The 11,225-nt window shown below is 45.2% G+C and overlaps 1 protein-coding gene across 1 annotated transcript; it reads left to right on the top strand.

Moving 5' to 3' along the window:
- The first annotated feature begins 6,524 nt into the window (after positions 1 to 6,524).
- On the top strand, positions 6,525 to 8,232 carry LOC112097880 ((R)-limonene synthase 1, chloroplastic-like). The gene is made up of 5 exons (XM_024183473.1): positions 6,525 to 6,534; positions 6,967 to 7,063; positions 7,184 to 7,325; positions 7,455 to 7,703; positions 7,808 to 8,232. The coding sequence occupies exons 1-5, from the start codon at positions 6,525 to 6,527 to the stop codon at positions 8,165 to 8,167; spliced, it is 858 nt and encodes a 285-aa protein (XP_024039241.1). The 3' UTR covers positions 8,168 to 8,232.
- The last annotated feature ends 2,993 nt before the right edge of the window (positions 8,233 to 11,225 follow it).

Raw genomic sequence — 11,225 nt, 5'->3', positions numbered from 1 at the left:
AATTCTGCTCGCCTTCTCGTGGCCGAGCAGATCCCGGCATGCTTGGCTTCTGTCTCGCCATAAGACAGGCTTTGAGACTTTGTCGAGCCTTTGCATGCCTTGGGAATTTCTTCGAATGCTTTGGAGTCTGCTCGCCTTCTCGTGGTCGAGCAGATCCTGGCATGCTTGGCTTCTGTCTCGCCATAAGACAGGCTTTGAGACTTTGTCGAGCCTTTGCATGCCTTTGATTCTTCAAGGATTGGGATGCTGCTCGCCTTCTTGTGGCCGAGCAGATCCTGGCATGCTTGGCTTCTGTCTCGCCATAAGACAGGCTTTGAGACTTTGATGAGCCTTTGCATGCCTTTGATTCTTCAAGGATTGGGATGCTGCTCGCCTTCTCGTGGCCGAGCAGATCCTGGCATGCTTGGCTTCTGTCTCGCCATAAGACAGGCTTTGAGACTTTGATGAGCCTTTGCATGCCTTTGATTCTTCAAGGATTGGGATGCTGCTCGCCTTCTCGTGGCCGAGCAGATCCTGGCATGCTTGGCTTCTGTCTCGCCATAAGACAGGCTTTGAGACTTGGATGAGCCTCTGCATGCCTTGGGAATTTCTTCGAATGCTTTGGAGTCTGCTTGCCTTCTCGTGGTCGAGCAGATCCTGGCATGCTTGGCTTCTGTCTCGCCATAAGACAGGCTTTGAGACTTTGATGAGCCTTTGCATGCCTTTGATTCTTCAAGGATTGGGATTCTGCTCGCCTTCTCGTGGCCGAGCAGATCCCGGCATGCTTGGCTTCTGTCTCGCCATAAGACAGGCTTTGAGACTTGGTGAGCCTTTGCATGCCTCAGGAATTTCTTCGAATGCTTTGGAGTCTGCTCGCCTTCTCGTGGTCGAGCAGATCCTGGCATGCTTGGCTTCTGTCTCGCCATAAGACAGGCTTTGAGACTTTGTCGAGCCTTTGCATGCCTTTGATTCTTCGAGGATTGGGATTCTGCTCGCCTTCTCGTGGCCGAGCAGGTCCCGGCATGCTTGGCTTCTGTCTCGCCATAAGACAGGCTTTGAGACTTTGATGAGCCTTTGCATGCCTTGGGAATTTTCTCGGTTTCAAGCGAAAGAAATTCCTCGACGTTCCATTAATGGCAGGATTCGACTTACATGAAATTGTTTGGACATAAAGCGTGAAAGATAAACGATAATGAGCATGAGCAAAAATAGCTTTCAAATGTGAACAAGTCTTACTGGAAGTATTTTCGGAGGTGTGATGCGTTCCATGGGCGTTTCACCTCGTGGCCGTCCGTGCGAACCAGCTTGTAAGCTCCGGGTCCCGCTATCTGCTTGACTCTATATGGCCCTTCCCAATTCGGTCCCAGAACTCCTTGAGTCGAATCTTTGGTGCTCTGATTCACTCTTCTCAGTACCCAGTCTCCGACCCTGAATTGCCGTATGTTCACCTTCTGGTTATAATTATGGGCAAACGTGGGATCTTGCGTGTTACGCCACGGTTCTGGGGAAAGCGTGGCTGTCGTGCCTAGATTCTCGGGCTGGAGAGCATGCCTTGCCAACTGCCGTCGACCGGGTCTCCTCGCCTCTCGACTTCTAGCCGGAATGGCCTTATGCCTCTTACAGGAAATTTGCCTCGCGGATGACGTGCTCATAGACGAGCAGGATATTTCTGCTCCTGTTCCCCCGCGCACCAGGCTTTTACGGAACACACCGGTTCGCAGAACTCTGCCATCAGATATCTACTCACCATGCTTGGTCTCGTCGACGTATTTCTCCCAAACACCGGTCCCCCAGTTTCTGGTGTTGGGTAATGTAGTGGACCAGCAGTAGAAACTCGTTAGTACTCGCTCGCGTGGGATTGGAAAAGGCTGCCAAGAATCACGTCGCATTTAATTGCGGACGAGGTGACGTGGCAGAAATCCCCCCCTCCATTTGAATTTCAAACCGACGGTTATGAGACCCTCGGGATTCGGCGCTGTAAAATGTTTCTTGTGTTGTAATTATGAGCTGATTTTCGTTTGAGAATCTGCTTGTCTTTGTCTAGACGAGCAGGTTCCGACTTTGCTCATGGTTTTGCCACACGCCTTTGAAGATTCTTCAATGCCTGGGATTCGGCTCGCCTTCGCGCGGTCGAGCAGATCCTGGCACGCTTGGCATCTGTCTCGCCATAAAACAGGCTGTGAGACTTGGTGAGCCTTTGCATGCCTCAGGAATTTCTTCGAATACTTTGGAGTCTGCTCGCCTTCTTGTGGTCGAGCAGATCCTGGCATGCTTGGCTTCTGTCTCGTCATAAGACAGGCTTTGAGACTTGGTGAGCCTTTGCATGCCTCAGGAATTTCTTCGAATGCTTTGGAGTCTGCTCGCCTTCTCGTGGTCGAGCAGATCCTGGCATGCTTGGCTTCTGTCTCGCCATAAGACAGGCTTTGAGACTTTGTCGAGCCTTTGCATGCCTTTGATTCTTCGAGGATTGGGATTCTGGTCTCAGCGTCGAGCAGGGACTTGCTGGTGTAGTATATCGGATACTGAACTCCTTCTTCCTCTCTCACCAGAACAGAACTGGCGGCCCGATCCGATATCGCCAAATACAGATATAACTTGTCCCCCTCCCTCGGTGTGGACAGCAGCGGAGCTTGCTGCAAGTATCGCTTCAAGTTCCGGAAGGCCTCCTCACATTCTGGGGTCCATTCCGTTTTCTTTCCCCTCCTTATCACTTGAAAGAATGGCTGACACTTATCTGTAGCCTTGGATACGAATCTGCTCAACGCCGCCAACCTCCCCGTGAGGCTCTGCATCTCCTTCAGGTTACGAGGAGACGTCATTTGCACAATCGCCTGGATTTTCTCGGGATTTGCTTCAATCCCCCTATGGCTCACCATGAATCCAAGGAATTTCCCTGACTCCACCCCAAAAGCACACTTCTCCGGGTTGAGCTTCATCTTATACTTCCTCAAAAGCTCGAATGTCTCCTCGAGGTGTCTGACGTGTTCCTTTGGGATTTTGGACTTGGTGATCATGTCATCCACGTACACCTCCATGGTTTTCCCAATCAATGGCTTAAAGACTTTGTTCACCAGCCTTTGATAGGTGGCCCCAGCATTTTTGAGACCGAATGGCATAACCCTGTAACAGAACAGACCTTGGTTAGTGATGAAAGCCGTGCTCTCCTCATCCTGCTCGTACATGGGGATCTGGTTGTATCTCGAGAACGCGTCCATGAAGCTAAGCAGACCATGTCCAGCCGTTGAATCTACTAGCTGATCGATCTTTGGTAAAGGGAAGCTGTCTTTTGGGCACGCCTTATTGAGGTCTGTGAAATCCACACACATCCTCCACTTGCCGTTTGCCTTCTTTACCAACACCACATTCGATATCCACTCAGGGTAACTGACTTCCCGAATGAACCCTGCTCTCAAGAGCTTCTCCACCTCGCCATTTATAGCCTCATACCTCTCCTGATTGAAGCACCTCCTCTTCTGCCTTACTGCCCGAGCACCTTTCTTTATTGCCAGCTTATGACATGCTACCTCAGGGTCAATCCCTGGCATGTCTTCATGTGTCCAAGCAAACACATCAGCATGAGCCTCTAAGCATTTTACCAACTCCTGCTTTTGCTCTCCCTTAAGTCTCGACCCGATTCTGATCGTCTTTCCCGGGTTCTCTGGTCCCAGGCTTACCGTTTCCAGATCCTCTACAGGTTCTTGTCTGCCCTTTTTGTTTTCCACTCGGGTATCGAGGGATGTTATCTGCATTGCTTCCCTTGCTGCCGAGGAGTAGCAGCTTCTTGCGATCCTCTGGTCTCCTCGTACCACTCCTACTACCCCATTCACCCGGTACTTCAGAGCTAGATAATGGTTGGACAACACCGCTTTGCTCATCCTTAAAAATGGCCGACCTAGGATCATCTGGTAAGGACCTTCCTCATCCACTACGACAAAGTCCAGTACCATTGTTCTTTCTGTCGGGGAGCTCCCAATTGTGATAGGCAGCTCGACCACGCCCAGAGGGACCAGCTTCCCTCCTCCGAACCCCTTCAAGGAGGTATTGGTGTATTCCAACTTCCGGTCGGCTATTCCCATCTCTTCCAGGGTTGACTTAAATAACACATCAATTGAGCTCCCTGTATCAATCAGTATCCGGTCAAACTTCTTGCTAGCGACAATAGCCTTGATGACCAAAGCATCCTCGTGGGGGTATAGAATCCCTTCCTCATCCTCATCCGTCCACATGATTGGCACTTGCCTGACCCTTGCTCGTTTGGCTGCTGGGGTGTTGAAGAGTACCTCTTACTGGTCATGGCGTACCTAGCATAATTTTTTCTCGATCTGTTGGAATCTCCGGCCAATGTTGGGCCCCCAGCTATCACCCTCACTGCGGGCTGCTCGCGCCTCAAGTTTCTACCACTCTGCTCCCCTTCACCTGTTGTGGCCACCATCGGGAAAGTCCCATCCATAAACTCGTCCAGGTACCGATTTCTCACCAAATCTTCGACCTGGGTCTTGAGATCTCTACACTCTGCTGTGGTATGGCCATGGGTGCCATGGAACTTACAATAACGTCCTCTATCCCTCCTGTTGGGTAGCTTTGTTATTGGTGTAGGGAGGTGCAGCAGCCCTCGATCCTTTATGGCCTCGTACACCTCATCCAGGGACATCTTCAAGGAAGTGTACCGCCCATAGTCCGGGTTCTGGTCGATCAGGTGCACTGCTCTTTCTCTGTTTGCCCCGCTCTGAGTTGGGGGCGGTGGAAGTATTTCTGGTCTGCTCGCTCTGCTACCGTGGGGATGTTGATGAAGACCACCAGATGCCGACTCATGCCTTCTCCAAGGCTCCCTAGCTGGGGAACGAGGAGGTTGCGCCCTGCTGCGCTGATACTGTGGTGGCCTCTGATGAGGCTGGTAAGCGGTTACCCGACCTCCTGCTCCACTACCGGAGGCATGGTGGTCCCTTCTCCTGATCAGCCCATTCCCCGGTAATGCTTTCTTCTCTTTCCTCCCCAACCCTTCTAACTGGTCTATCTTAATCCGTGCAGCCTTCTCCTCTTCAATCTCGATGTCTCTCTTAGCCTGTTCGTATGCGGCTGCATACGTTTGAATAGCTGGGCTTCTCAAATTGTACCACAGCCTTCCTATCTTCACCCCTTCTTTCAATCCCCTTAACGCCTGAGGGTGGTTGAAGGCTCCCAAGTCGAGGACAGTCCGATGAAACCTCTCGATGAATTCCCGAAGGGTTTCTTGCTCCCCCTGTCTCATGCTTTTCAGCTCCATCATGTCATCTTCCGGTGCCATTGCCCCACTAAACTGCTCCGCGAACTCCTGGCACATCTGCTCGAAGGTTTTAATGCTGCCCCGAGGGAGTTTCCTGTACCATTCTCGTGCACGTCCCTCAAGGGATAGTGGGAACACCCTGCACCTTTGGGATTGAGATAATCCTTGTACCCCAGTTATGTCGTTGAAGCGCTCTATGTGCACCAGCGGATCAGTTCTTCCCGAGTATCTGAGGTCTGGGAGGCGGAAATCTCTCGGAATAACTGCCCTCATGATCTCTGCTGCGAGCGGTGATTCTCCGTCCAGCATTATCCTCCAACCAGGGGCTCTGTTCCTTCCTTGCATGTCGTCAATTATCTGCGCTAGTCTGCGCACTTCCTCCTCCAGCTGCACTGCACGACCAGGGTCACGTGCTGCAACTTGATCCCACTCTTGCTCTACATCATGCAAGTGTTGCCTCAACTCTGTTTCCTCTGCATTCACCACCCCGTCGTCCTCGTCACCAGTCTGTCTTGCCGGGGACTGCTCTCTTTCTCTATGAAATTGTCCCCGCAGAGGTACGTTACCTCTCTCACCACCAAATCTCCCAGTGGTTTGACTTCTCCCCGCACTATCGGGACCTGGTGCCACTCCACCGCCTCTCACCCTTCCCTCTTGGGTTACCCTTCGCTCGCTCCGCAGCTCATGCAGGATGGTTGTCAAGGTCTCCATTTGCTTTTCCATCCGTTCCATCCGGTCGAACATGACTTTTCCCCGTGCTTCACTGACTATCTCCCTCAGCGTCACGGAATCGTTAAGCCTCCTATCACCCCCTTGTGCACTACTTCCTCCTGTCTCCATTGCTTTTCACTTGCTTCACCCCTCTTCTTGCTATCAACAGAAGCTTTTTGCTCTGGTCCCCACAGACGGCGCCAAAATGTTGATGCGAGATTCCGGTTCTCCTCGTTCTACGACCAGGATCTCTGCTCGATCAACTTCATCACGACCAGGGGGTCTCCTCGCAAGGCTTCTTCTCCAGAGGTTCCTGCGCACACAGACAGGTCAGAGTACGCCGGTTGTTTTCCCGGCGCAAACCCTCCGACGCTCAAGTCAGATATGAAGGTTCGGGGAACACTTGCCACAAATCTTATGGTTGTTAGGTTGTTTTCTCTCTTTTAGAATTTCTTTTCTAATCTCAAAAATGCTAACCCATTTACCTTCGTTGGCTACCTTTTTATAGGCTTCCTTTGAATCCCAGTTTTCTGCTTTCTTCGAGACGGTACGGGACTCTGACTGCCGCGTTATGGGCAAACGTGGGATCTTGCGTGTTACGCCACGGTTCTGGGGAAAGCGTGGCTGTCGTGGTTTTGTGAGATCTTGTTTCCGCTTTTTTGGGGGACGGTATGGGACTCCGACTGCTGCGTTATGGGCAAACGTGGGATCTTGCGTGTTACGCCACGGTTCTGGGGAAAGCGTGGCTGTCGTGCCTAGATTCTCGGGCTGGAGAGCATGCCTTGCCTACTGCCGTCGACCGGGTCTCCTCGCCTCTCGACCTCTAGCCGGAATGGCCTTATGCCTCTTACAGGAAATTTGCCTCGCGGATGACGTGCTCGTGGACGAGCAGGATATTTTTGCTCCTGTTCCCCCGCGCACCAGGCTTTTACGGAACACACCGGTTCGCAGAACTCTGCCATCAGATATCTGCTCACCATGCCTGGTCTCGTCGACGTATTTCTCCCAAACAGTCACAATTGCAATAGCTCTAATTACAGTGATTGATGACATTTATGATGTTTATGGAACTTTGGACGAACTTGAGCTATTCACTGCTGCTGTTGAGAGGTTTGTTGGCAAACTAATGTTATATTTAATCGATTGATTCAATTGCAAGCTAGGTGCCTGCTACTTCTCAAGACTCAAATTAGTAGACCATTTATAATATTTTTTTTCTCTTTTCTACAGGTGGGACATCCATTATGCTTTGAACCACCTTCCGGACTACATGAAATTGTGGTTTTTTGCGCTTTACAACTTTGTTAATGAATTTGCTTATTACGTACTCAAACAACAGGATTTTGATATGCTTCGGAGTATTAAAAATTCAGTATGTAAAATGTTAATTTTGCCTCTCCCGCCGTTCCGTTCCTTTGATTTATCCTTTTTAAATTACGATGTTTTTGTCTCAAAAATAATAAATTGTAACTAGCTTTATTTTCTATTTCATGTGCATCAGTGGCTTGGCTTAATACAAGCCGGCTTAGTGGAGGCGAAATGGTACCATAGTAAGTACACACCAACACTGGGAGAATTCTTGGAAAATGGATTGGTGTCAATAGCAGGCCCTATAGTAACAATGAGTGCGTACCTTTCTGGTACAAATCCAATCATTCAGAAGGAACTAGAATTTCTAGAAAGCAATCCAGATTTCGTTCGCTGGTCATGCAAGATTTTTCGTCTTCAAGATGATTTGGGAACTTCGTCGGTATGTTTTCTTTTATTTTCTTTTGATTCTTAAGAAGATAGAAATTGAATTAATCCTCTATACACGAATTGATTGTGTAATTGTTTTCCCCAATAATTCATCAGGATGAGATACAGAGAGGGGATGTTCCGAAATCAATCCAGTGTTACATGCATGAAACTGGTGCCTCGGAGGAAGTTGCTCGTGAACACATCAAGGATATGATGAGACAGATGTGGAAGAAGGTGAATGCATACAGAGCTGATAAAGATTCTCCCTTATCTCAAAATACAGTTGACTTCATGTTGAATCTTGTGAGAATGTCCCATTTTATGTATCTACACGGAGATGGGCACGGTGCTCAAAACCAAGAGACTATGGATGTAGCTTCTACATGGCTTTTTCAGCCCATGCCCTTGGAGGACAAACACATGGCTTTCACAGCACCAAAGGCTGATGAATTCCCAGAGTGCAGTTTCAGTTGATGTTGGCCAGACTTTTCTTTCTATTGGGGGATCGCTTTTCTATAATATAATAAACTCCCCCATTCATCGAGGTCTATAAATGAAAAGAAAATGATATTTATATATGTTGCTTTTATTGAGAATAAAAGTCGTCAGTATATGCATATTCTTAAGTCAGGATCATTCCAATTCCTACAAGATGAGGATGGATGCAGTTATACTCGATTATTCAAGCATGGTTCATAGCATGCTAAGCACAAGGGCTACTTTCAGTATACATGCACCACCCATTTAAATCGCATTTGACAAATCGTACCCATTTAAATTAAATGAGGATAGAAATTAGAGCTGTGGCATTTAAAGAAAAAAGTTACAAGGATAAAAAAGTAAATATAACAAAAAAATGAGTTCCAAATTATTGGGTTAGCTTAAAGAAGGAGCGCCTAATTGTTGGATTAGTCCATTTTAATTATCTTCTATTATCATATTCATTTCTAGAAACAAATATCCAACAATGTCGTCTGTGTTTATAAAATATGAGGGTAGAGACTTGGGTTCAATCTTTCTAGTCCTCTCAAAACTTCGCCTCTAGCTACACATAAGTTAGGACTTAAATCAAAATTCAAATATTAAAATCTTTATTTTTATTTCATTATTTATTTTATGCTAATAAGAAAAATACAAATAATTTCTTTTCATGAGCCTGACTGTTGACTCTGTGGTAATGGAAATTTACAAAGCGATGAAGTTGATTGTGACTGCTGCCTGTTAACGCAACTCAAAAGTATTCTAAATTAATTAAGGCTACGACTACTACGCACCAGTTCCATTGATAAACCCCATGAAATTAAAAATATGGAAAAAAATAATAACCATAGGATTTAAAGCATCGTACAATCAACGGTTGATGTTGATTGAGGGAACCGGAAGAACTAGGACGTGGTGGTCCGGTTGATGTTGAAGAGGCAAATTGGCTGGGTATTTTGAAGTCAAGCATGACAAATGTGATTTAAATTGCATGCTTTATGCCTACTGCAGAGCAGGTGCTATGGAGAGCGTAATGCATGTTATGAGGAAATTGGACGAATTAGTCCGGATTAAAATTTTATATGCTTGCTTATCGGACTATGATGGACATGCATAGTAAAGGCAGGGCCGGCTTTAGAGTGTTTGGGGCCTTAGGCGAAATTTTTTTATGAGGCCTCTATTTGTTTTGCAATTTCAATACTCAAAGAAATAAAAAAAAAAGCTCAAAATTTATTTCATTTGTAATTCTTGAATTTTAAAAATAAAACCTAAAAAAAAAGTTAAGAAGACATTTTTTATTCCATTAAAATTATTACAAAATAAACAATCAAATAAATACAAATAATATTATTTTCAAATAGGATATTTAGAATGATAGAATATAAAAAGTTGAGATGATAAATTAATGATCAGATAATAGAAATGGACTTTGTATTTCTATAAATTGATTTTTTTAAATGAACCAATGAATATAATATTTTTCTTTTTAGAGAAGTGAGGAAAAAAAATTTTTATTTACTGATTTTTGAGATTACAAAGTTTTTAATGGAAATTAAAAGAAATACTAAAAGTCAAATATTCTAACATTAAATAATTAATTTTTTTGAGGAAATTGAAAAGATAATTAATTAATTTATTTTTGAAAGACTAATAATGAATGAATTAATGATTAAATAATATTATTAGTTATATCTATTTAACATTAATGTTATCAAATATAGATTTTTCATAAAAAATTAATTCTTAACTGTAGGATAATTAATAATTAGAGAGATATTAATAAGCTTTTTGATTTCCTAAAATACGTAACTTAAAAAAATGAGAATTATCAAAAAAATTTAAAAAATATGGCCTTCACAAAATATGGGACCTTAGGCGACCGCTTTGTTCGCCTATACCTAAAGCCACCCCTGAGTAAAGGCCACCAGCCGGAGGAGGTATGAAAGTGGTCATAGACAAATGAACTTTTACTACGGGATTGCAACGCGAAAGACTTATCACAGCTATGCTGTTTTGCGGGAACTCTGCTCCTCCCTAATTTTTCATCTTGGTAAAATGGGAGCGACACTCAGAAGCACTCTCTGTTCACAACATGTTAAGAGGCAGCAAAAGATCGAAGTGCAAGGCCCTTCATGAGAAAATTCTTCATATTTTAATATCCGGAAAACTTCCCATGTCTTACCATTTTAGATCGATTTTTCAACTGTCATTTTTATGCTTTTTTTAATTAAAAATCTGTGAGGCCTGGCGTAGTTATATTATTTTAAGAGTGAATAAGGTGGCGTGCTGAGCTGGCATTAGTGGGACCATCTGCTGTTAAAGTCGTTATTATGTATGACAACTCATGCTTTTACTCTTTAAGAGATATATAAGAGGAATTGCAGCGTGCAGACTGTGGTCAAGAGAGTGATGATATGATAGTCTTTGTGAGAGAGGGAGAAAAAATCTCAATAGAGAAGATTTAATCTCTGTAATCTCAATAATCTTCTATAACTCATATCTTTCTAATAAAGTTTCAAAGCAGACCTGATTTCAACTGTGGATGTAGGCATCTTGTTGCTGAACCACGTTATATGATCTTGTTATTTTTCTTTCCTTTTCTTTTAATCTCTTGTTTGCTCGTTGTTCTGGTTTATATAAGTTTCTATTTTCTTGGTTTGATTCAATCTTGGAAAGACTTTCTTTTGTTCAGAACTTAACAAACTGGTATCAGAGATAGGTATTTAGCTGATCTTGGATCTACAACGGCTACCACCATATTTGATCTTGAAAAGTTCAATGGGGAGATAGCGAGGTGTTGGTGAGATATATGGCAACTAGGGGGATTTGTCTCGGTAAAAGGAGTCACAGATGGTGGGCAATAAGTGGTGCCTGAGTTTTGGTTGTGCTCGTGTGTACTGGTGCCTGAGGGGTTTGGTGGCAGCTGGAGGGTGAGAGGCTGCTGACAGTTGTTTAGAGTACATAAGGTTCAATGGTGGTTCCGTCAGCAAGTAATCGCCACCAATTGAGGCAGGCAATGTGGCGAAAGCGTGGAGCATATTTTGAAAGGTTT

Source organism: Citrus clementina, unplaced genomic scaffold (assembly GCF_000493195.1).
Source record: "Citrus clementina cultivar Clemenules unplaced genomic scaffold, Citrus_clementina_v1.0 scaffold_5, whole genome shotgun sequence".
Taxonomy (NCBI): Eukaryota; Viridiplantae; Streptophyta; class Magnoliopsida; order Sapindales; family Rutaceae; genus Citrus; species Citrus x clementina.
Note: the sequence above shows the minus strand (reverse complement) of the source record. Positions and strands in the feature narration are given on the sequence as shown.